General features: G+C 54.7%; 1 protein-coding gene across 3 annotated transcripts in view; it reads right to left on the bottom strand.

Annotated features, from left to right (window-relative positions):
• Nucleotides 1–270: 270 nt before the first annotated feature.
• Nucleotides 271–21,980, bottom strand: part of LOC133508297 (transcription factor COE3-like) — a 27,875-nt gene continuing 6,165 nt past the window's right edge. The window contains exons 4-16 of one of the 3 annotated variants that reach the window (XM_061834120.1): nt 21,771–21,826; nt 21,391–21,464; nt 19,776–19,844; nt 10,786–10,867; nt 10,594–10,711; nt 8,770–8,900; nt 8,186–8,312; nt 5,361–5,449; nt 3,155–3,220; nt 2,925–3,075; nt 2,669–2,860; nt 2,307–2,384; nt 271–2,007 (exon numbers count right to left, since the gene is read on the bottom strand). In XM_061834120.1, the coding sequence (XP_061690104.1) occupies nt 1,976–2,007; nt 2,307–2,384; nt 2,669–2,860; nt 2,925–3,075; nt 3,155–3,220; nt 5,361–5,449; nt 8,186–8,312; nt 8,770–8,900; nt 10,594–10,711; nt 10,786–10,867; nt 19,776–19,844; nt 21,391–21,464; nt 21,771–21,826 (1,265 nt within the window). In that variant the 3' untranslated portion in view covers nt 271–1,975. Of the gene's footprint in view, nt 2,008–2,306; nt 2,385–2,668; nt 2,861–2,924; nt 3,076–3,154; nt 3,221–5,360; nt 5,450–8,185; nt 8,313–8,769; nt 8,904–10,593; nt 10,712–10,785; nt 10,868–19,775; nt 19,845–21,390; nt 21,465–21,770; nt 21,827–21,980 lie in introns of all 3 variants that reach the window. The other 2 variants (XM_061834122.1, XM_061834121.1) reach the window with 2 other exon arrangements.

The following is a 21,980-nucleotide window of genomic DNA, read 5'->3' as shown; positions in this document are numbered from 1 at the left end:
CACAATCCGTCAAATATTCTAGCGAATCCGGAATCCACGCCCGCGTCAGATGTAGAAGCGGGCACGAGGCCTGTCGCAACTGGATCAAAAAGCGGATGAGAACCGGACGAGAAATGGATCAAAAGTGGATCAGGTGGTTGTCCAAAAGTAGCGGGCCAGCCGGCGCAGCTCATGTCGGAGGCGGGTTCCGCCGTGAACCCGTTTCCTTTCCTCGCCCGGCCTCCTCTTTTGCTCGGCTCGTAAATCCGTCGGCACCCGAACCGTTACGTCCTCGGGCGCGGCGCCGTAAGCGAACCGCCGACTTCTGCCGAGGTCGTCAGGAGTGCCCCCCCCCCCGGCAGCGGGTCTCGGGAGCGCACGCCTGGTTTTCATTTTCGGAACTGAAGCGATCCGGGGAGACGGCGTCAACGCACCGCACGGAGCGAAAAGACAAAAGGGGCGGAGTCAGTCAGGCCACCTCAAACTTTATTGAAGGAAGTTTTTCTGTACAAAAAGCACAAGTCGCAGGAAACAACAGAAGAAAAACGTCAGCAGATGTCGAGCGTACTCCAAAGTAGGCGGCTCGTCGTCGTATCATTGAGTCGAGATTCTTTTGGGGAAACATTTGGACAAGTACGGATGGCAAAGTGGGACCCAAATCAAGCACTTCCTCATTTGCAGCTGGAGCTTTTTGTCACGCGGAGGCCGACGGTGACCCCCCCCCAAGAATGTCGCACCGTCGGTAAGAGGGCGGGGCCGCCCACGCCGAAACTTCTTGAGTGCCGCTGATCCGTGAATGGCCCGTTCACGTCAGTACAAATGTGTCGTGCGTAGGAGTACAAAACAACTTTTTGTGCTTTTTGCCATTTTCGCCCCGCAAAGAAAACTGAAAAGCGAGGCCCCGTAGCTCAGTGGTTAGAGCACCGGCTTGGTAAACCAGGGGTTGCGGGTTCGTATCCCACTGGGGGCCTCCACCTCCTGAGAAGGGTTGCGTCAGGAAGGGCATCCGGCGTATAAAAAAAAAAAAAAAAAAAAATTGTGCCAAACATGTATGCGCGTTCATCTGAGATGACACGCTGCGGCGACCCCGAAAGGGACAAGCCGAAAGAATACTTACAAAGAAAACTGAAAAGCAAAGTTGACTTTCCGGAACCACTTCTACTAAAGCGCTGTACACAGTATTTATCCTTTCAAAAACTCCTCATTTCACATGGAGAAAGGTGGAACCGTTCCAAAGGCGCCACGCGCTGCACTTCGCACGTTAGCTCGTCATCAAACTTTGCAATTGCGCCAATTTGAAACAAATGCGTCAGGTCTTTTTTCGGACGAAAAAAGAAAAAAAAAAAAGAAAAAGGGGGACAAATCAACAACTTTCCGTTTTTAGCTTTTAGCTTAGCTGCTGCTGCGTTTGTGTACGCGTGTCAGACACGTTTATTGATCCATTTTTTTCTTTTTTTTACAAAAAGTAGCCAACGTTCAGAAAGATGTCGTGCTTTTCGTTAACAAAACATTTTTTACAATAACGTCTAAGTCGAGAAACGTTGCCAACATCTAATGAAGCTTATAAATAGCGAAAAACAAGAATCACGCTGACAAAAAAAAACAAAAAAGAGGAAGTTGCAGCGGAAGGAAAAAGAAGAAGACGTGTCGGTCCCGCCCCCTTCGGGAAGACTCCGCTCTGATGACGGAACCCCTGGACTTGGTCCCCTTCCCAAAAACAATCCAAAATTGTTCCCTTCGTGATCCTTTTTGGAGCTCATTAACATAAATTTGCCCAGAAGATGAAAAACAAAGAAGCGTCATGCTAGCATATGGGAGCGCCCGAACGCTTCAAGCTGATTGGCCGACCGTGACGACGTCATCGGGATGTTCCCGGAAGCTCCCCCCGCAACAAACGGGAAGTCAAACGCCCGGGGGCACGCGGCAGTCACGTGACCTTCAAAGTAGAGGCGGGAAGCTCCGAAGGCTCAGCGCATCCGTCGAGCGCGGCGACGTCTCACATGGGCGGGACGATGAGGCCGGCCATCGCTGCGAGGAGGAAAAATGCAGAAAGTTCAAACCCGGAAGGACTCTGCCGCTCTCCCGCGCTACGCAAATGAAATGAGCAAAATGACAAACTTCCTGTTTGACGGTTTGATTTTGGTTGAGAAGGTTCAAAGAGCAAAATGGCGGCTTTGAAAAGTCCTCGCTGAGACGATTTTTATGTCTCCCAAATTTCGGGGGCAAACCCCCCCCCCCCCCCCCGCCCCCACAAGTTATGGATCAACTTTGACGTCGAGACAGGCAACAACGTGGTGGGAGGGGGGCCGTGAGGGGGCTATGCTCACCCTGGAGGCTGCCGCCATTGGGGGGCGGGGAGGAGGTCTGTGGCCGCACCACGGGGGCGAAGGCGCTCTTCAGTTTGACTGCAGAAAGTCACAGGACAAAATGAACGCACGCCCGATTGGTGGGTGAGGACGCCGTTGGACAACGTTGATCCATAACTGGAAGAAACAACCGCGTGGGGGAGGGACGGAGGTCGCCCGAGACGCTGGAGAGCTTGACGCCGAGATATGCTAAGCTAGGCTAAGATGGAAACCTCCCTTTTCTCCTTCGACAAACGGCGACCAATCGCTTATCAATCACAAGGCCGCGTAACTCAAAACGTCGGGAGAGTTCCGAGCGGGGGGGGGGGGGGGGGGGGGCTCACCGGCGTACGCGGAGTTGGCGCCGTTGATAAAGCCGGGCGAGCCGGGCACGGCCAGGTTGCTCATGGCGGCGGCGGCGGCGTAGCCGTTGATGGACGGCGTGACGCTGTTGATGCCGTTGTAGTTGGACTGCTGGGGCGTGGAACTCGGCACGTACCCGCGGGGGGAAACGCTGCTGGAGCTGCGCGAGTAACCTGGAAAGAAAACGGCCGCCGGATCACACCCGCCGGCCAGAGGCGGGGCCGACGTAACCCTCACCCTGGTCGGCCTGCGTCGCCTCCGAGAGGTTGGCGAAGGAGTTGACGCCCATCATTCCCGAGTGCGCCGCCGCCGGCAGTTGGTTGTGCGCGCGAGGGACGCCGGCGTACAGCGCCTCCGTCAGGTCGGCCGCCCGTTTCAGGATGGCGTCCTGGGGGGCGGGGGGGGGCGGGGGTGTCAGTAAAAAAGTGAACGCCGCGGGCTCGGATTAACCGCCGAGAGGAACTCACCTGGTTGTTGTGGGGCATCCCGTACAGCGCCTCCACCAGGTCGGCGGCCCGCTTCAGCAGAACCTCCTGGACATAAGGGTGGGGCGTGGAAAAGAGACCGAAGACGGGCAGGCGGAGGGGGGGGGGCAGACAAAGAGAAGGAGGGAAGAAGAAGAAAATGGGGAGACGAAAGACGACAGGTTCGTTGTTAGTTTGGGGGGGGCACCCGAGGGAACCGAGTCGGAAGGCGGAGGGAGGCCTCTGCTGGTCTTCCCGTGGCCACTGCACTTTCCTTCCTTCCTTCCTGAGCGTCTGAGGACGGCGGTTCAAATCCCGGCCCCCGCCCGTCCGCTTTCCTCCCCCGTCGACCATTCCGCGGAGACTCAAAATCGCCCGTAAGTGCGACCGACCGGTCGTTGTGTTTTCTGCGTAACCCGCCTCCCGGTCGAAAAGACCCGGGATAGGCCGGATTGTGGGGATAAGCGGCTGGGATGATGGATGGATGTCAAAAACGCACCGGGAATTTGCTGCGGCCGCTCTCGTTTGGAGACCGACAAAAAAAAGGTTGCGAGTTACCCGCCGGTGACGGTGCACGGCATTTCTTTTTTCTTTTGCAGATGCATTGTGGGACGCGTTGAGAGCACTTTCTCATGTCCAACTCGTGGCCCGGGGGCACGTTTCTAAGGACCAAAAAATGCGAGTCTGCGGGTCCACTTGCATCAACTCATGAAGACTTATTCCGAATTTTTGGCGCTCGTTATGAAAATGATTGTGATTGCCGCCGCCGCAATTCCTCCCCGGTTAGAGCCCACGGGCCCTTTGTTTGACACCACTTCTAGTAGGTAGTAGCAGGTCGGTGGGGGGGTTCCCAACGCAGACGTAAAGACGCCCCCCACCATTTTCCCACTTTTCCTGGTGGGGCGGAGGATCACGACCCAAAGGACGAGCCGTCAGACAGCTCGTAACTAAGATAAATCACCAGCGCCGAAAGGAGCAGTCTGGGGGGGGGGGGGGGGGGGGGAATGGCGGCTCCGGCGGCCACCGTCACAGCTTCCTTTTAAGGACGTCGCCCGTCTTGACTTCCTGTCACCCAAAGACTTTCAGGCGCCATCTTCGTCGTGGCAACAGGTCACAACAACGGACGGATGGACGGACACGTTGTCTCGGGCGGTGAATATGAGATGACAATCGCGCGCTTTCATGATATCCGATATAATTTAACACGAAAAACGTCAAAATTGTCACTTAAACGCTCATCGATAAAGTTTCTCCATCTTGATTTTGGATGTCGCTGACAATCATTCCATTCAGTCACAACTAATAATCAAATTATTTGACAACCATTTTTCAATTGTCTTTTCAAATCTGTTGTGACTTTGAAAAATGATGGCGGCCATTTTTGCAGATTTCCTTCACGTTGATGCCATTTTTCAACGTTTTGAAATAATCCTACTCTGGGTTAGTCATCAGCGATCGTGACGTCACCCGCCGCCGCCGCCGCCGCGTGACTCGACATTCATCAATGAGCGGACGACCGTTGCCGTTCCGAAGTCACGCGAGCCGCTTCCGCGCTTTTACGGGTTGTCGCCGCACGCCAACAGGAAGCGACAGGCGGCGTGAACCCGCCGTCGCATAAATATTCATGGCGGGGAAAGCGCGAAGGGCGGCGGCGGCGGCGATTAGCATCCATTTACAAACAAACGGCTTTTCGCGGCGCGGCGCCGTTTGACGGATGGCTTCAATTTGGCAGCCGCGTCGGGCGTGAGTTAACTGAGTCCGCGTCGCAGGCGGCCGCCATCTTGTTTGAAACGGGACAGTTTGGACGCGTGCTGGCATTTTTACACCTTGAAAGGAAAAACACGGACCACTTCCTGTCGGAAGGAACAAAGAAATCCCAACCTCGAGACGTTCATTCTCCATCGCGGTGTTTCTTTCAATCCATCCCCAAATCAAGCTGATTCGGAAACTTGAAATGTTCATTTTCAAGTCAATTTTTCACCTCAACCCGAATCTCAACGTGAGCCCAATCTCAATCCGACTCGGAATCCCGATGCGAACCTGAACACGAATCCGGATGGAATTGTGAATTATGAAGTGGAAAGTCAATTTCAACGTGAATCCGAAACGAAAGCTCAATCGAACGGAATTTGGATCTCGGGGACATCTTGATTTGGAACCGACACGGGACGAATTTGAAGGAGGAGGAGGAGAAGAAGAAAGCACTGACCTTAGGTAACCTCTCGGGGTCCCCGGGGTGGCGGGGGATGACCTTCTGTAACCTCTGGAAGCCGTAGTCGATGGTGGGCTCGTTCAAAGCTGCGGCGCACGCACACAGAAAGACGGGTTTTAGGGCCGGCTCCGGTTGCCGTGGCGATGATGAAGTCATCCCATTAAGCCAAAGCGCTCCTTCCTAACTGGAATCTACTTCCTGCCGGCGCAAAGGCGGGAAAAAGGAGTCGGCGGCCGCCCGGTCCATTAATCATAAAACGCTGTCAAATTTGACTTTGGGGACAATTTGTCAGAGGGTCTTTGTCGGCGTTAGCGCTTGTAGCGGCTAACGATGATTGACAGGCCGCCTCCCCCCGCTCATTTGCATAAGTGCGGCCTTCATGAATACGGAGCGGGCGGCGCGGCCGCGCTATTAGCATCAGAACAAGATTTGTTTGGCTTCCCCGGGAACGACGCTAAATCTAATTTGTCCGAGACGGCCGGAGGCGGAGACAAGAGGCGCGGACGGCAAAATGGAAAGATGGGGAAAAAAGGTGAAGATGTGACTGCGTGAAGGGTGACAAAGCGTCCGGGGAGAACGCCGCCATCGCCATCGCCGCGGCGGAATCCCGCGGGGACTTTTTGCGGTCGCCGGGCGGAAAACAATCAGCGCCGTCCCCAAAACGCATTTCCTCCCCGCTACGCCGGATCGCGAATCGCCAGAGGAACGCCGGCAAATCAAAGAAGACGCAGGCGAGACGGCCGCGATGGAGAGCCAAATCCAAATCCAAATGCGTACTCGCCTGAATCGGAACCAAATGATACACTTGAATCTTTATCCGATGAATCCAAACAGCAATCTCATTTCACTCTATCAGGAAAATTGGATCTAAAGGTCAATCTCAATTCCAATCCAAAACTGAATTTCACGGAATCGAAACATCAATTTCATCCTGGCGCAATCGGACTGAAAAGCACAATCTTCATGGAAAAATCAATTTCAAGATCAAATGGAATCTCGATCCTAATTTGATCATATCTACACATCAATCTCAAGGAAAATAGAAATCGGAACCTGACTGAATTCAACATCAATCAGAATCAGTTGAAATCCAAATGAAAAATCGAATCAATCTTGAGCGAATCGAAATATTTGAATCCGAACCAGAATCACGGCCACGGATGCCGCGCGGCCGGCGACTTCCTCTTCCCTTGTTTCTTTGACGTCCGTTCATCCGAAGGGAAACAAGGCGAGTAATTGCGGCGCCGGCGGCGTCTCCGCCGACACAGACGGCGCCTCGCCTCTCGTCCACTTGGTTGAGTTCCCGAGCGTGACTCGATGCGCGGCATCCGCCGTCCCGCCCGCGAAACCCCAAACATTTCGCCCCGTCTCGCTGAGTGAGCCCGACGGCGCGTTGATGTCGGCGCGGAAGGCGCGGTCACGTCCGCCGGCGTATCTCGCCTATCGCCGCTCTTGTCCGCTCCCCCGACGCGGCCGCGCCAATTTCCCGTCTCTCGGGCCGCGTGATTGACGACGATGTCGCTCTTCCTCCTCAAGTGTTTCTCGCCAGTCGAGCGGCGTCGCTTCATCGCGGCTACGCGGGTGGCAGACGCAAACCCGCCGCTCCGGCTTGGGGCGGCCTCCGCTTCCCGACGATTTGTCTTTCGAGTCGTCCCGAAAAAAAAAAAAAAAAAAAGCCGATCGGCTCAAAGGCCGCCGCGAGGATGACGTCGGCCGCGCGCAAAAGTGGACGCGTCACTTGCGACGGCGAAGCCGAGCTCGAGGCGGCCCGAGAGGCCCTTGCGGAAGGCGCGCTAATAAGGTCGCATTAGCTCCTCGACTGCGCGTCGTTGCGATCGGACGCAGGAAGTCTCGGCAGGCTGTCGACGAAAAGCTGACTTCAAAGGAAGTCACCCAGGGAAAACCGCGGAGACTTCCTTTCATCGCCCGTGCCGGGTTCGGGATACCATATGGGGGTCAAACTCGGGTCGCGAGCGTCTGCTTGATTGACAATCAGCGGGGCGCCTCGAAAAAAGGTGAACGTGCTGCGCGCAAAAGCGCGACAGACAACATGCTGGAAATAAGACCAAAGACACAAAGGAAAATGACACGCTGGAAGGAAGGACACCGGCGCACGCGCACGCCGTTCTACCAGAACGCGTTAGAAAGGATACGTCGCACACGCGCTAGCACAACGGCTCGCGACCTCCGCCGGCGCGGTGAGCTCCAAAAGGGACGTTGGGCTTTTTCGCAATCTGCTCGGCCGATCGCACGCGACAAAGGCGAGGAGGCGAAGGGGAGGGGCGTGGCCGCGCGCTGACATTTACTTATCGCGCTAAACGGCAGACATGTGACCTTTGCGCCGCCTTCAAGGACGCACAATCGTCGGCAAAAGTCAAAGCTTCGATCCGTCACGCGGACGCGATCGGCCACGTTTAGCGACACTCCGGGAATCCCCATTGCGACCTTTAAATACGGTCCCTACAGTCAAAACATTTTGGCTAGCATGCGTATCACAGTCGCGCCTTTTTCTGAGCCGCTCATCTTCAGGGGCCTATCCCGGCCGTCCTCGGCCCCGGTCGCCGGCCAGTCGCGGACGGAGGACAGTCGCACTTTCGAGTCTCCAACGAACGTTGCGTGTTGTTTTCGGGCCGTGCCGTGCCAGGAAAGCGGAGTGCCCGCCCGGAGGGAAAAAACGCCGACAACATGCAAACTCCACACGGGGAAGGGGTGGGATTTGAACCCCGGTCCTCAGAACCGCGAGCCGCCCCGTTGGTCACGTTTCTTTTACCGCGTCGACGAACGAGCTGACCCGTCTGCCCGGCGTGTGCGTGCGTTTTCACCTGTGTAGACGAAGCGTCCGGGCGCCCCTTTGCAGAACTGTTTGGATTTGTAGGACAGCGTGACCTCCACCACGCCGGGAATGTGGCGAGGAGGCGTCTGGACGCGGATGGCGTGTGGCGTGATGAGCTGCGGAGCACGAGAACACGCTAGAAACACACTCGGAGGACGTTGCGACAAAACGCAAATCGAGCAGACTAGAAGAACAAAGAAGACGCTTTCAACATGCTCAAACACGCCAACGGTGCAACGATGGGTGTGGGGTGAGGAACATGCTCAAGAGCACATCGCAACGCACACGGAAGACGACGTCACAAAAATAGGAGAGCGACCGGTTCGGGGTGCGGCCTGCCTTTCGCCCAAAGTCAGCCGGCGCTCCCCTGACCCGTGGTGGGGATAAGCGGCTCGGAAAACATGCTCACAACAGAGACAGCAGAGGGAGTGAAAAAGAAGGCGCGAGACCAGAAGATTCTTCACGACGAAGGAAGGGTGAGCCCGAGCGCGGGCTAGCGGAAGACGACGACGACGCTAGCTGAACGCGCGAAGGGGACGGCGCCGGACGGAGGTCCTCCGGGCCGCGCCTCACCTCGCTCCACACCAGCATGGTCCCGAAGACCACCTGGAGGCCGTCGAAGAAGTTGTCTCCGATAAGGATGACGGTGGCCCCCCCGGTGGTCCAACCTTCGCTGGGGCTGATGGCTTTGATGCACGGCGTGGCTGCTTCACCACAAACGCAAACACAAACACAAACGCACACGTCAAGGCGGAACACGTGCGAACGCGAGGCGGCAGCTGGACGCTCGATTCTTGCTGAAGTTTTCTCAACTCGGAGTTCCGCCGTTCATATTTCCGGAGGGCGCGTCCACATTGCTGCGCGGGAAAGTCGTGCAAACGCAAAGAAAAACGCACTCTGGGGATTTTGCACTACATTCAAGTGAGTACGCGACAGATACGTCATCTTCAAATTGATGAAGGGTTGTTGGTTCGTTTGTATGACAAATATGTTCTCATTTTGAACGGAGTGCCTCCGATAATCGGCAACGAGAGACTGGGAAAGTTGAGGAATGCCTAACCCCCCCCCCCCTTCCCCAAAACAAAACATCCCGTTGCTAAGCAGCTCGATCGTAAAACGGGGGCAGCCCCGAAAGGCTCAGCTCTTCACGGCGAAGTTTCCTCCTACAATCGCGAGAAGTTTGCGGAGGCCACCGGAGCGAAAACCCACGTTGAACGCCAATGACCTTTGACCCCTCGGATGAAAGCAGGAAGACTTCGCACGACCGTCGTCGGTGAACAGTTTGAAGCGAGCCGGGAGCCCGTCTGGAGGAAAAGAAGCGGCGGCAGATGTTGACGCCTTCTTTCAAAAGCAGATGGAAAGATGGCGCACCAGAAGAAGAAGAAGAAGAAGAGAAGAAGAAGAAGAAGAAGAGGCTTTGGACCACAAGGCCCCCCCCGCCCCCGTCGGTGTCAAGGTGGTCTCAAGAAGAATCACAAGCTGACGCGGCAGCGACAGATTGGTGTCAAGGAGCGTTTGTTTTGGAAGCCAAAGCCGTTTGGGGATCTGAGGAGGTAGCGCTCCTTTCATCCAACGTGGCGTCTGCGACGCTCCCCGGCCGCCGCGCCCGGCAGCTTCATTCGAGCGAACTTGAAAGAGGCGAGCCAGAGGACGCCTCTTTGATGACTGACTCAGCGAGGACGTCTTTGGCGTGTCCCAGACGGGTGGGAGTTGTCGGTGGGCGCCAATGTGGGCTTGTTTTAGCGGAGGCCGTGTCCCAGACGGGCGGCGACGGAGGCGGACGAAGGAAAACAAAGTTTTGCTTCGGCACCCGGATTTGATTTTCGAGCCGGATGAATTATTTTCCGCATCTTCAGAAGCAGTTTGCAGATTGGCACAAGCGACTTTGGATCCGGAGCCGCCGCTTTGGAGCCGCCCACCTCTTCCCGGAGCAAATCTGACGGAGTTTCCGTCATTGAACACATAATTGCTGCATTTACTCTGTTACAATTACTCAAGTAACATTTGGGCAGAGTAGTTTGAATACATCAAACATTTGACGTTGAGAAACTTTTCGGATTTTTAGGCTTGGGCCTCCTCCGAGCTGGTCGCCAATCCGCGAGTGCGACCGGACTTCGCGGCCCGATCGAAACCACTCCTTCGTCGTCATCTTCAGTGGTGGCGAGTTCTTCCTGCGCTTTTATGGACGCAAGCGCGTAAAACGCCCAGCGGTCACGCTTCCGCGAGAGTTTTAACGACGATGCCAGCGGGCGTTTCCCATCGTGCAACGTTGGTTCCGTTAAGAGATTGTCGCGATAATGAGAAGGCGTGGCGTGTTTTGCAGCAGGCCGGAAAGCGCCGAATTCCCGCCGAGGCGTCGTCGAACGCTGAAAAACAAGACGGAGGACGCGCTCTTACCTTCGGACGGGTCCAGGCGGCGCGCGCGGCGCCCGTGTTTGGAGTTGTTGTGGACGAACATGTTGTCGGACACGGCCAGCACGTGACCGTCCACGTTGACGGTGGTCGACACCACAACCTGCGCACACGCGCGGCAGAATCGTGGGCCGGCGGCCGCGGCCTTTAGCGCGTAGCGGCGGCCGAGGGACGCACCTGGAAGCGCCGCATGTCTCGGGGGTTGCCCGCGTTCTTCAAACAGTTCTGATTGCACTTCAGGAAGAACTTCAGGAAGAACCTGCGGAACCAAACGGACAAAACGTCAGCGGCCCGTCAATGGCTTCCTTCCGCTCTCTCCATCGATATTCACATTTGCCGTGCCTTTATTTCGTGACAGTTGCTTAGAAGATTGGCAAAAAAGTCAAAGCCAACGTTTCGCAGTTCTGAGAACCGGGCTTCAAATCCTGGCTCCTCGTGTGTGGAGTTTGCGTGTTCTCCCTGTGCCCGCGCGGCTTTTCTCCGGCTGGGCACTCCGCCCTGTGCCCGCGCGGCTTTTCTCCGGGTGGGCACTCCGCCCTGTGCCCGCGCGGCTTTTCTCCGGCTGGGCACTCCGCCCTGTGCCCGCGCGGCTTTTCTCCGGGTGGGCACTCCGCCCTGTGCCCGCGAGGCTTTTCTCCGGGTGGGCACTCCGCCCTGTGCCCGCGCGGCTTTTCTCCGGCTGGGCACTCCGCCCTGTGCCCGCGCGGCTTTTCTCCGGCTGGGCACTCCGCCCTGTGCCCGCGCGGCTTTTCTCCGGCTGGGCACTCCGCCCTGTGCCCGCGCGGCTTTTCTCCGGCTGGGCACTCCGCCCTGTGCCCGCGCGGCTTTTCTCCGGCTGGGCACTCCGCCCTGTGCCCGCGCGGCTTTTCTCCGGGTGGGCACTCCGCTTTCCTCCCACATCCCAAAAACATCGGAGACTCTAAATTGCGACTGTGAGCGCGCCTGTCGTTTGTCTCCATGTGCCCTGCGATTGGCTGGCGACCAGTTCGTGGGGTGTACCCCCGCCCCGCCTCCTGACCGTTGACGGCTGGGGTTATCGTGAGGATAAGCGACGAAGAAAAATAGATGGATGGACGTTCTTTGAAACAAATCCCCACGGCTACGGTGGTGGTGAAGTGCAAAATCAAATGAGGCGACGGCAAGCGGGAGGAAAGGCTCATCGCTGATTGGACCAGAGCGACGACTCGATTGGACGGCGTCCTCCCCCTTGGAAATGCGCCCCGAGCAGCTCGGACGCGAGTTGGCAAAGAGCACCCTTCAGAGAGGGCGGCAGCCTATCCGGCCGTCCGTCGCGGCCAATCCCCGATCAGCCCCCCCAACGGCCAAGACCCGCCCACCTCTTCCCGTAGCTTCCTTTCATTTTCTTGATCTCTTCACTTATTTGCTGTTGGCTTGTTTTGCGCATGTCAGTCCCTGCGCACACCTTCAGAAATGACCATTTGGCTATGATGTCACTCCCACCGCACCCAGTGCATTATGGGAGACAATTAACTAGGCTTCAGATTACAACACACACACACACACCGAGTTGTAGTCGTGGGGGTGGGGGCGGAGTCAAATCAATAATCGTAAAAAATATGTGGGGAAAAATGTTTTACCATGACAAAACAAGACGCGAGCGTAAGACATTAATTACACTTAGCGGCCCGACCAAAGAGCCACAAACACACAATCAAAGACAGAGACACACAATGAAAGAGGCCTACACAATCGGAAATGTGCACACCACGCATACACAAACAAGAACACACAAAGACCCACAAAAATGCAGACGCACAATAATTCGCACACAGGTCCTCGTTGGTAGGCGGAGTCAAGCGTAATAACGGCCTCTTGAAGTCGTTCCGCTAACTAATAGCATCAGCGACTTGGCGCGTACGTTAGCACGATGACGCCCGCGCGCGCCTCGTCCGCACGTCATCAATAATTCAGCAGGCGAGATGTGAAAACGGCATCGGGCTCCTGTTCCGCCGCCGTCTACCATCAAAGTCAATATTTGATGAGACGCTAAAACGCCCCCCCCCCCCAAAAAAAAATAAAACACAGACACACACAAATAGTGGGGGGTGCGTCTGCGCCCCCCCACTCGGTGCAAAAGTCGCTCGCACTCAAGAGAAAGGTCAAATTTGAGTGGCGCCGCTCCGCAGGCCGGCGACGCGCATTGCAAGGCGGCATCGATTGCGTGTGCACGTTGCTTTCGATTTTGCGTGCGTGGGCGTCGACGCGGATGAATACAAGTGTGCCTTACGTGCGCTTCTTTTGCACGCAAACTTTTTTTCTCAACACGTCAGCGCAGGAAGTGGAGGCGGGTTGAAAAAACCACAGAAGAAGAACGGATTTCATTAGCCCCAGAGGCACAGGAGGGCGTGCGTGAGGTTACAATGAGGTGAAAGTCGGTCGGATTGGAAAAAAGGGGAAAACAACAATGCAGTTTGCAGCCGAGACTCACGGACGCGTCTGCTGTTGTCGTTACTGCGTGGAGAGCCGGCGGAAAAATGTTCCCGCTCCTCCCAGAACACCTGCAGAAGCCCCACGGGATGCTGGGAGATGTCGTGCCTGTGCCTGTGCCTGTGCGTGGGTGCGGTGGAACTCGCTGCTTTTTTCTTTCTGATCCTGGTTCAGTTTCTCCATTGGTGCAGATCCATCGTTCCTCCCACCCAAACATGAAATTGAGTCCGGGGTGCCCCAAGGGTCAATTTAAGGTCCAATTCGTTTTTTGTTTTTTTGTTTGAAATCTCTGAAAAGTACTTTATCTTGCAATTTGAATGTATGAAAAGTGTGACATAAAGGAATTGGATTTGACGATATTGGGTTCGGCAACACCGAGGTTGAAATCCTGCCCTCCGACTGCCTTCTAAACTCTGCCCGTCTTCACCCTAGCGGAGACTCTTGCGTCACCTTCCGCTTGGACCCGTTTTTTTAACTTCCTTCCCACACTCGCCGTTGCTCTGTGTCGTTGACCCCAAGTATTTGAAGCGGTCCACCCTCGCCATCTCTCATTCACGCGCATACATTTTCTGTGCTAATCTTCAGTCCTCCTCCTTTCCGGTGCATGTCCAACCCATCTTTCTAATTGTTCCTCCGCCTGCTCCATCTGCGACCACCACGATGGTCCAAGGGGATTCCAGTCTAACCTCATCTGTCAGCCTATTACCACTGCGAACAGGAAGGGGCTCAGATGCAGTCCCACCTCCAGCCCCGTTCCGCCCCCCCCCCCCCCCAGGTCTTCTGTCCTATTCTGACATATGTCGTCGGCTTTCTGGAGATCCGCGAAGACGCACCGCAGCCATCTTTGAACGGAGACCCGGGCCGATCCATTCCCTTGCTCTTCGATCCGCTTCCTTCGCCGCGGGCGGCAACGTTTCATCATTGCGAGCACGCGTGCTTACAGTCGATTGGTTGCTGATAAAGAGGAGGAATAATGATGCAAATATTTCATAGTAACTGTAATTTATTCTCCTTTGAAGTTGCATCAACACACGGACGCGCGCCAACGCTCGCCCGCACCTTCGGGTTGGCACCGGAGCTGAGGGCAAATGCGCGCGTGTGCGCTTTTTTTTGCCCCCCCCCCCCCCCCACCCCCTTTCCTGCCCGACGTTCTCAGCACATTTGAGCTTTTTAACGCTCTCTGCTTCCCTCCATCTGTCGGCGGCGCCGGGACCAGCGGTCAGCGTCAAGGTTGACGCCGGCCGCCGCCATCTGGCCCGACCTTGGACCGCGCTCCAAAAACACCTCCGAGATGGCTTCGCGCTCAAAGTCAAGTCAAAGCGATGCAAACGTCAACAAAAAAACAAGCAAAGCCAAAATCATCCAATGGCTCCGATCTGGTCCGATTCCCTTTCGCTGGATTTGTCTTTTGGGTTAGCCAGGCTTGACTTTACGGGCCGGCGCTCTCGCCAGAGGTTTTTTTTTGGATTTCGAGAGAAAAAATTTTTTTTTTTTTTTTTTTTTCCCCCAAGTGCAAGCAAATATTTGCAAAAGACACACACACACACACACGCACGCAGGCACACATTTGAATTAAAATGACTGTTATCATTGCCGAAAGATTCGCACAGTTGAAAGTTGAAGATCCGGAGCGAAGGATTTGCCGATTCAAGAGCCGGCACAAAAGTCCACGTGAGCGTCAAATCCGAACGAGCTGACAGGATCGCAACAGAAGGCGCTCGCTAATATCCGGCCTCATTTGCATCGCGAGCGCCGTCGGCTGGATTTTGCCATGCGCGGCGGCGCCCGATACGGAAGGCGACGACCAGCTAGCGCTTTGCTCGACAAACGGCGCTTCCTGTCGCGGCGTCAGCTGACACGTGCGCGGCGCCAACGTGGAGGTGTCGCGCGTCGCGAAAGCCGCCAGGCGGGACGCCAAAAACGCTGTGCACATTTACACCGAGGGCACCGCGCCAGCCGGGACTCAAACCCGTGATTTTTCAATCGGATGTGCTTCGCGGTTTGCACCCGAGGCATTTTGAGCAGTTTTCGGAATTGTAGCGCTCGTCAAATTTGACGTCACTTTGGAAAAGTGGAAAATGACAACGAGAAAAATACTGACACGCGCTCGCGCACACGCACTCAAACAATCTTCGCCAAACGTCAACAAAAACACTAACGCGCGTGCGAGAAGATTTGGCCGGTGTCCCGCGCTCGCCGAAAAGACCCAAACATTTGCTGAGGTTTCCGTGACAACAGGAAGTGAGTGGAAGTGGGGACGACTCGCCCGCTCCTTTTGGTATCGTCGCCCCCCCCCCCCCCCCCCCCCATTTTTCCTTTCCTTTCAAAAATCGTGCGTGTGCGACGACATGGTCGGACGTCCTTTTATGTCAACAAATGAAAACCACAACTGTGTGTGTCTATGTGCTGAAATCTGCAAACGTGTGTGTGTGTGTGTGTGTGTGCGCCAAAGTGAGTGTTTGGTGACAGGAAGCAGAACTGCGATGACCTCACAGGAAGTGCGTGTGTGCGTGTGTGTACTCGGACACACTGGAACGCATACTTTGGTGTGAGTGTTGGCCTGCACGTGATTGACAGCCGCAGTCTCTCCGTTAATGACTGACGACTAAATAACACTTAATCCGGGGGGGTGGGGGGTGGGGGGGTGGAATTGGTCGAGAGATCGATGCCCGTATTCACACGGGTGCGGGCACACACCTGCGCTCCCGACTCGGTGGCCCGGCGCCCCAGGCCGGCCGGTCTGGACATCGAATGTCTTGGGTTGGTTTTTTTTTTTTTTTTTTTTTTTTGGGGGGGGGGGGTCAGAGCCAGCATGTCTTCATCCAGGCTGTTTTTTTTTTTTTTTTTTTTCCCAGCATCCTCCAGTGGCATCTAGATTAGCCGGTTAAAGGCTGCCGCGGCATCGCAATCTCTGATTGGCCCGTCTGACAAGCAGGATTAGAACGCGCGATTAGCAAGACCCTGCACGTACGCACTGCTAAGCTAAAATAAGCTAAGATAACCCCCCCCCCCCCCCAAGATGTAGCCTCAATATTCCAGCTCTTCTTGTTTCCTCCTCCTGAAGCTTTTATTTCCTGTCTCTCCTGTTTGCACGATAGCACAACGCGTCTGTTCGGTCAATCGGAGCTAGCTTGCGCTAACGTGACGACCACTCACGGGTGATGACCGTTAACCGTGCACACTAACGAGCGATGACGTCACGCTCTGAAGGTCGGCGCGACTTCGGACACTTTAAAAGGCAGGATGTGGCGGAGGGGGTGGGGGGCATCCCCCAGGCCCACTTCACTCGCAAAAGGGGGAGGGGAAAGGGGGGAGCGGCTTTTGGCAGCGCGGCGTCTTTGCTTGGATGGCGGCGGCGCCGGGAAGCGGACTCAGGGGCGCCATTACGCGCACACGCCCGAAGCCTTAAAAGAACACCTGCTAGCGAAGGAGGAAGATGAGGATGAGGAAGAGGAGAGCGAAGAAGGTTTCGAAAGCAGACAGAGGCCGACGGGGCACGTTTTCCAAACCGCTTATCCTCACGAGGGTCACGGGATCGCTGCAGCCTACCCCAGCAAACTTTGAGCAAATGGCGGGGCACATATGGACGCCGTCACTGAACCGACGGCTGCACCGAAGGCGGGCGAGGGGACCACGATGATGATTTGCAAATAAAAAAAAAAAAAAAATACATATATACATATTCTCTTATCATGCTTATGAAATTGCGGCGTGCATTCAATGGAGAACGGTCGTCATTCTCCATCATCTGCCTTAAGAGGTGCGATGGCGTCGGAACGGGAACGCGGACCCAGAGTCGTCGTGCGTTTGTTTTGTGACTTATGTAATTAATGCCTTCACATTGATGAGCGTGAAGGAAAGGAAAGGAAAGAAAAGGAAAGAAAAAGAAAGGAAAAGGAAAGGAAAGAAAAGGAGTACGTCTGCTTCCATTTTGCCACGCGAGTTCGGCCTCATTCCTTCCTCAAGGTGTCCGCCGACACCCAAAAACAGAGCGACACCCCCACAACAATTAATTTGTCAAGCTTCGGCTGGAATAAGATGTTGACCTTGAAAAGTCCATTTATGGTTGCCCCAACACACACACACACACACAGACAAAATAGAAACTGCCAGAAAAATACACCGGCGAGAACTTGACAGCCGCTCGCCGGGTGTGTGAGGAACAATATCGGAAGCGGACACACAACGAAGGGAGCAAAGAACCGACAAGATGGCAAATTTGGGCCAAGTGAAAGCAAACTAAACAAGAAAAACAAGTCGGGGACCAAAGAAGGAAGCAAAAATTGGACCCACCGGCGGGCCGCCTTTCGCTCGGAGTTTGCGGAGATAGGCGACCCTCGCGAGGGTGAGGGACCGAAGACGGAAGCCCACGTGGAACCGTTCCAGAACCCGACAAAAGGAGAGTGTGAGCGACTGTGTGACATCGTCACCTTCAGGACCGAGCCGCCGCCGCCGCCGCCGCCGCGCTTTTGAGCGCACGACGTCGGACGCGTTGAACTGGCGTCACCTCGGCCTCCCACTAACTGGGCCCGAAACCCGCAAAGGCCGATGGGAGGCCTTGAGCATTTTCAAACGCCCGCCTCGACCTCCGGTTTGGGCCTTTTCTCTCCAGACGCAAATTCAGTCGTCTGCTCTTTTTCGCTCTTGAAAGTTGTCTCAACTCTTTTGCAATTTCCCCTCCCGTCGGCGCGTCTTTCCGCCGCCGATTCGCGAGACACGCGGCCAGCCGGCGTTTGCCCCTTTTTTTCGGCATCCGCTTTAAGGCACATAATGTGACGACATCCCAAATGGGAAATTCTGAGAGGAATGTTGTATCGTTGTCTTTCCGGAGAGCGTGATGGGCTTCAAAAAAAAAAAAAGAGAAGAAGAAGAAAAAGCTGCCGATCAAGTCAATAATGTTGCAATATTTATGAGGGCTTCCAAAACACAAACGGCCTACGCACGCACACGAGTCAGTTGCAGGTTTTTTATTGACGACCGCGTGTGCACGTTAACAATGACGCCAATAAAGCCCAACGCGCTAACCCGAGCTCGTCACGTGACCCCGAGCGCCGTCTCCGTCTTTATATAGAAATCGATACGGCCTTCGCCGCCTCCTCTTCATCGTCTTCTTCCTCTTCCTCACCCGGACATCAGATCGCATCATATCATATCATATCATATCATGGGCTGATGCGTCCGTCTCGTTTCTCACACACACTGCGCGTGTGTGTGTGTGTGTGTGTGTGGGGGGGGGGGGTCTACAGATATACATTAGATGGAGAGCGAGAGAGACTAAACCCCCCCGTCCTCATAATTGCAATATGACATTTACATATAATCTGTGCAAGCGGTCGCACAGGAAGTCATGACGTCTGTGTGTTTGTTTTCCCAATTTTCCCATGATCCCCTGCTTTTTGCGGGGCGCAGCCACGTTGGTGCGGGCGGGTGATGACGTCATCACACTTGCGACAAATCGCTGCGAGCGGGAAGTCGCCTTAGCGTAGCTGAGCGTGACATCGCCGATGAGTCGCGGCAGCCGTGAAAGCGAACGCGCTGAAGGCAAAAGTGTGAAAAGAGAAGCCATTGTTGACTTGTGACTTCACGGGGGCAGAGGTCACTTTTGCGAATAAACGCTGGCTGCGTTTCCTGTGATTGACGGGACTTGATTCATTTATGCAACGGTCAGTTTTACCTTTTGTTCCTCATTCTCAATTGTTCAAGCCGGAGGCCCCCCACAGCTCAGCGCTTCGACCTTTGGTTCGGTAAGCCGGGGGTCGCGAGTTGGGATCCCGGCGGGGCCTCCCCCTGGTCGGGAGGGAAGGGCATCCGGCGTTTAAAAAAAGCGCGCCAGACAAATATGAGCGTTTCATCTGAGATGTGGCGACAAGCCCAAGGAACCTTCCGAACACGATGGAGCCGTCCGTCTCAACTGTACCGTTTCTCGTCAGTTGCGCCGGATATGTTAGCTTAGGTTCGACCCGAACCACATCGCGCCACCTTTCGTACAAAAGCTTTGACTTGGCGCCGCAAAATGTCTGCCGCCTCGTTTGCACCCCGCGCGAGAGATGTTTATGCGCGCCAGCGTTCACGTGTGCGGCAGTTTAATAAATCCTTCGTCCTTAACAGCCACTAAAACGCAGAGATACAACCAGTGGCTGTAAATCACGGAAACGGCGCTCGCGCGTGTCAGCGACGCCGACGTTGTAGAAGCTGCCGTTCTGTCGCCGGTCGGACTATTTTCAAGCGCTCGCGTCCTTGCACGTTTCCTTTCCGAGTTTTGCATGACTGTCATTTATCCAAAAAAAAAAAAAAATAAAATAAAATAAATATACTGTAAAAACGTTTCCCCCCCCCCCCCCGCCGCCCCCACTGTCATTTTCACGGCTGTCAATTACTTTTGCTTTTCTCTATTAAAAAAAAAAATTAAACAAATTGAAACTCAACCCAGTAAAGTCATCTTAAACTAAGGGCAAACCCTATTTTCGGGCTCGGTTTTCCTCTCACGCCCCAAAAATGGAAAAAAGAAAGAGAAAAGGGGGAAAACGATTTCCAAAAATAAGGAGGACGAATGTTGCCCATTAGAAGTCGTTCTCTGGGGTTCGACTTTGTAAAAGCGAGAAATTCTCCTTTCATGTCCGCCGCTTTCATACACACCACAAACGTCACCCGTGTCGTGACGTCGTCACACTTCCTGTTTGGAGCAGCACACACACACACGCAAAGGGGGCGTGTCCTACCTGTCAATGATGACGGGGTCAGAGGGCGTCTCGTTTCGATTCCCGCAACTTTTTTTGTCACAACAGCGACTGAGGAAAAAAAAACAACACACACATTAACAACAAATCCCACATGCATATGTTGATCTCATCTTTGAAAATCATCATCAGGATTGTGGAGAGGTGGCGCAACCACGACCGGACCCAAACGATTTTGCGTCGGCGCTCCCCAATTCTAAATGATTTTCACGTGGTCCAACTAAGCAGAATCCCGATGCCGACGTGCTTTCAGCCCTCACGCAAAGGGATTGCGACACGTTACGCCCGGGACCGGTCGCCAGCACACGGCAGGGCGAGCATCGGGCCGCCCTCCTGCCGGTTGCCCTTATGACGTTTTATCCAGAGCACATTTTCATTGATAAACTGAAATGAAATGTCATATTTAAATAGGCGTCATTTCCAAATATTCAACGGCATACGTCTTTAACATTAAGATATGAATGATTGTACGCGACCGGTTCAGGGCAGAGTCAGCCGGGATAGGCTCCCTCGTGAGGATGAGCGGCGAGGAAAACGGAACGCATCTCATATGATATTTGCTCCGTTTGAAGCGCACATACAGTCAATCATTAACGACGTTCGTAAATAATATTGAGCGCGCACGTATGTCCAATAATTCATCATTTGGTTGCGTTTAATCGCCTTCGTTAGGGATCGTAAGCGGCGGGCGCTGCGATGAAATTGGGGCCGTCTTTTACCGACGTCGACGCACGACGCTGATATATTTACGATGATTATTATGGGATGTCGCCTCTCCGCATACATACATACATAAAATCACGGACGACCTCCAGCGTCGGTGAAAAAAATTCAATGGAAAAGTCAAGAAACGCCGTTCCCATCAATGTTGCAATACACCAGAGGGACCTGTGACGAGGCAGCTCTTTTCTCGGATGGAAACAAATATGTAAGAATTTGTGACAAACTGTTAACTGGGATCAAAGGTAACGCAAGCGCAGCCGTGCAGTTGAGAAGAAAAAGATCTGATGATATTCAACGGTAACTTTCAAATATTGTGCATATATCCTTTTGTTGATCTCGATTGTCTTTCCCATCCATCTTCTAGCGCTTCCCCGCGTCCCGGGTCACTCGCAGGGTCTAACCCGGAACAGCTCACCGGATCGGATGCCCCGCCCCCCCTCGTCCGGGTCCAGCGGCTTGACTCAACCCCCGGATGACCGTTTGAGCTGCGATGTAGCGTCGTTAGCGTAGCATCTCCGGCCGAGCGCACGAACAAACCAACGCACGACGTGATGAAACACCAAAGCGGTAGAAGTGCGCGGCCAAGGTTCGGGTGAGACCAATTATCTCCGGCACCGCGGCGCCACAAACCCAACGGGACTCCAGGAGTCGTTGCCGCCCGCGCCCACCGGGGACGCCCCCCCCCCCCCCCCCCGCGCACGTTACGAGTTCAGGGGTCAACGTGCGGAACGTCAACGCCGGCCTCCGAGGTCGGTGGCGACTGTTGCCGTGGCGATGCGGCCCCTCGACACACAACTACCGCGGCCGGCCGCGTGATCGACAAGCTCCCGCGTGTACAAACGAAGGCGTCGATGTCGCCGGCGAGCGGCCGTACCTGCACATGATCTCGTGGGTCAGCAGAACGCGGCACATTTCCGGGTTCTTGTCTTGGCCCTCGTACAAAATGGCCTGACGGCGACACGCAGACAAAAGAGGAAAAGGCATCAACCTGAGGGTCCGAATCCCAGCCGATGCGCGACGGGCAAAAATGCTCATCGGCAAAATACAAAACAAAACTTTGGAGAGGCTGAACGTCGATCGACGTGTCCTGGATGAATCGGACATTTCACGATGAATCCAACTCTCAAATAATATCAGCAAAACACGCGTCATTTCCAAATATTCGACGGCATACGTTGAGACGAGATGACTGAGAGATGTTCTTCAACACGAAGGTACGAATGATCGAACGCGAGTGACCCCGCCCGGCCTCACCTGCTTGGTCATGGAGTCGACGAGGCGCACGTAAAGGTCTTGCTCCGTCCTGATGCCTGCACACAACACACGCAAGTCAACGTTTATTACACGTCAGAATGTCAAATAGCAGAATTTCCCTTCATGGCTCCACAAATGAGGACTTCTTTGTTCACGGTCGATTTGCGTATCATTTCATGGATTGCGTCTTTGCCGTTCTCGGCCAAAGAA

Source organism: Syngnathoides biaculeatus, chromosome 11 (assembly GCF_019802595.1).
Source record: "Syngnathoides biaculeatus isolate LvHL_M chromosome 11, ASM1980259v1, whole genome shotgun sequence".
In the NCBI taxonomy this organism is placed as follows: Eukaryota; Metazoa; Chordata; class Actinopteri; order Syngnathiformes; family Syngnathidae; genus Syngnathoides; species Syngnathoides biaculeatus.
The sequence above is the reverse complement of the archived record's forward strand: the minus strand, read 5'-3'. Positions and strand labels throughout refer to the sequence as shown.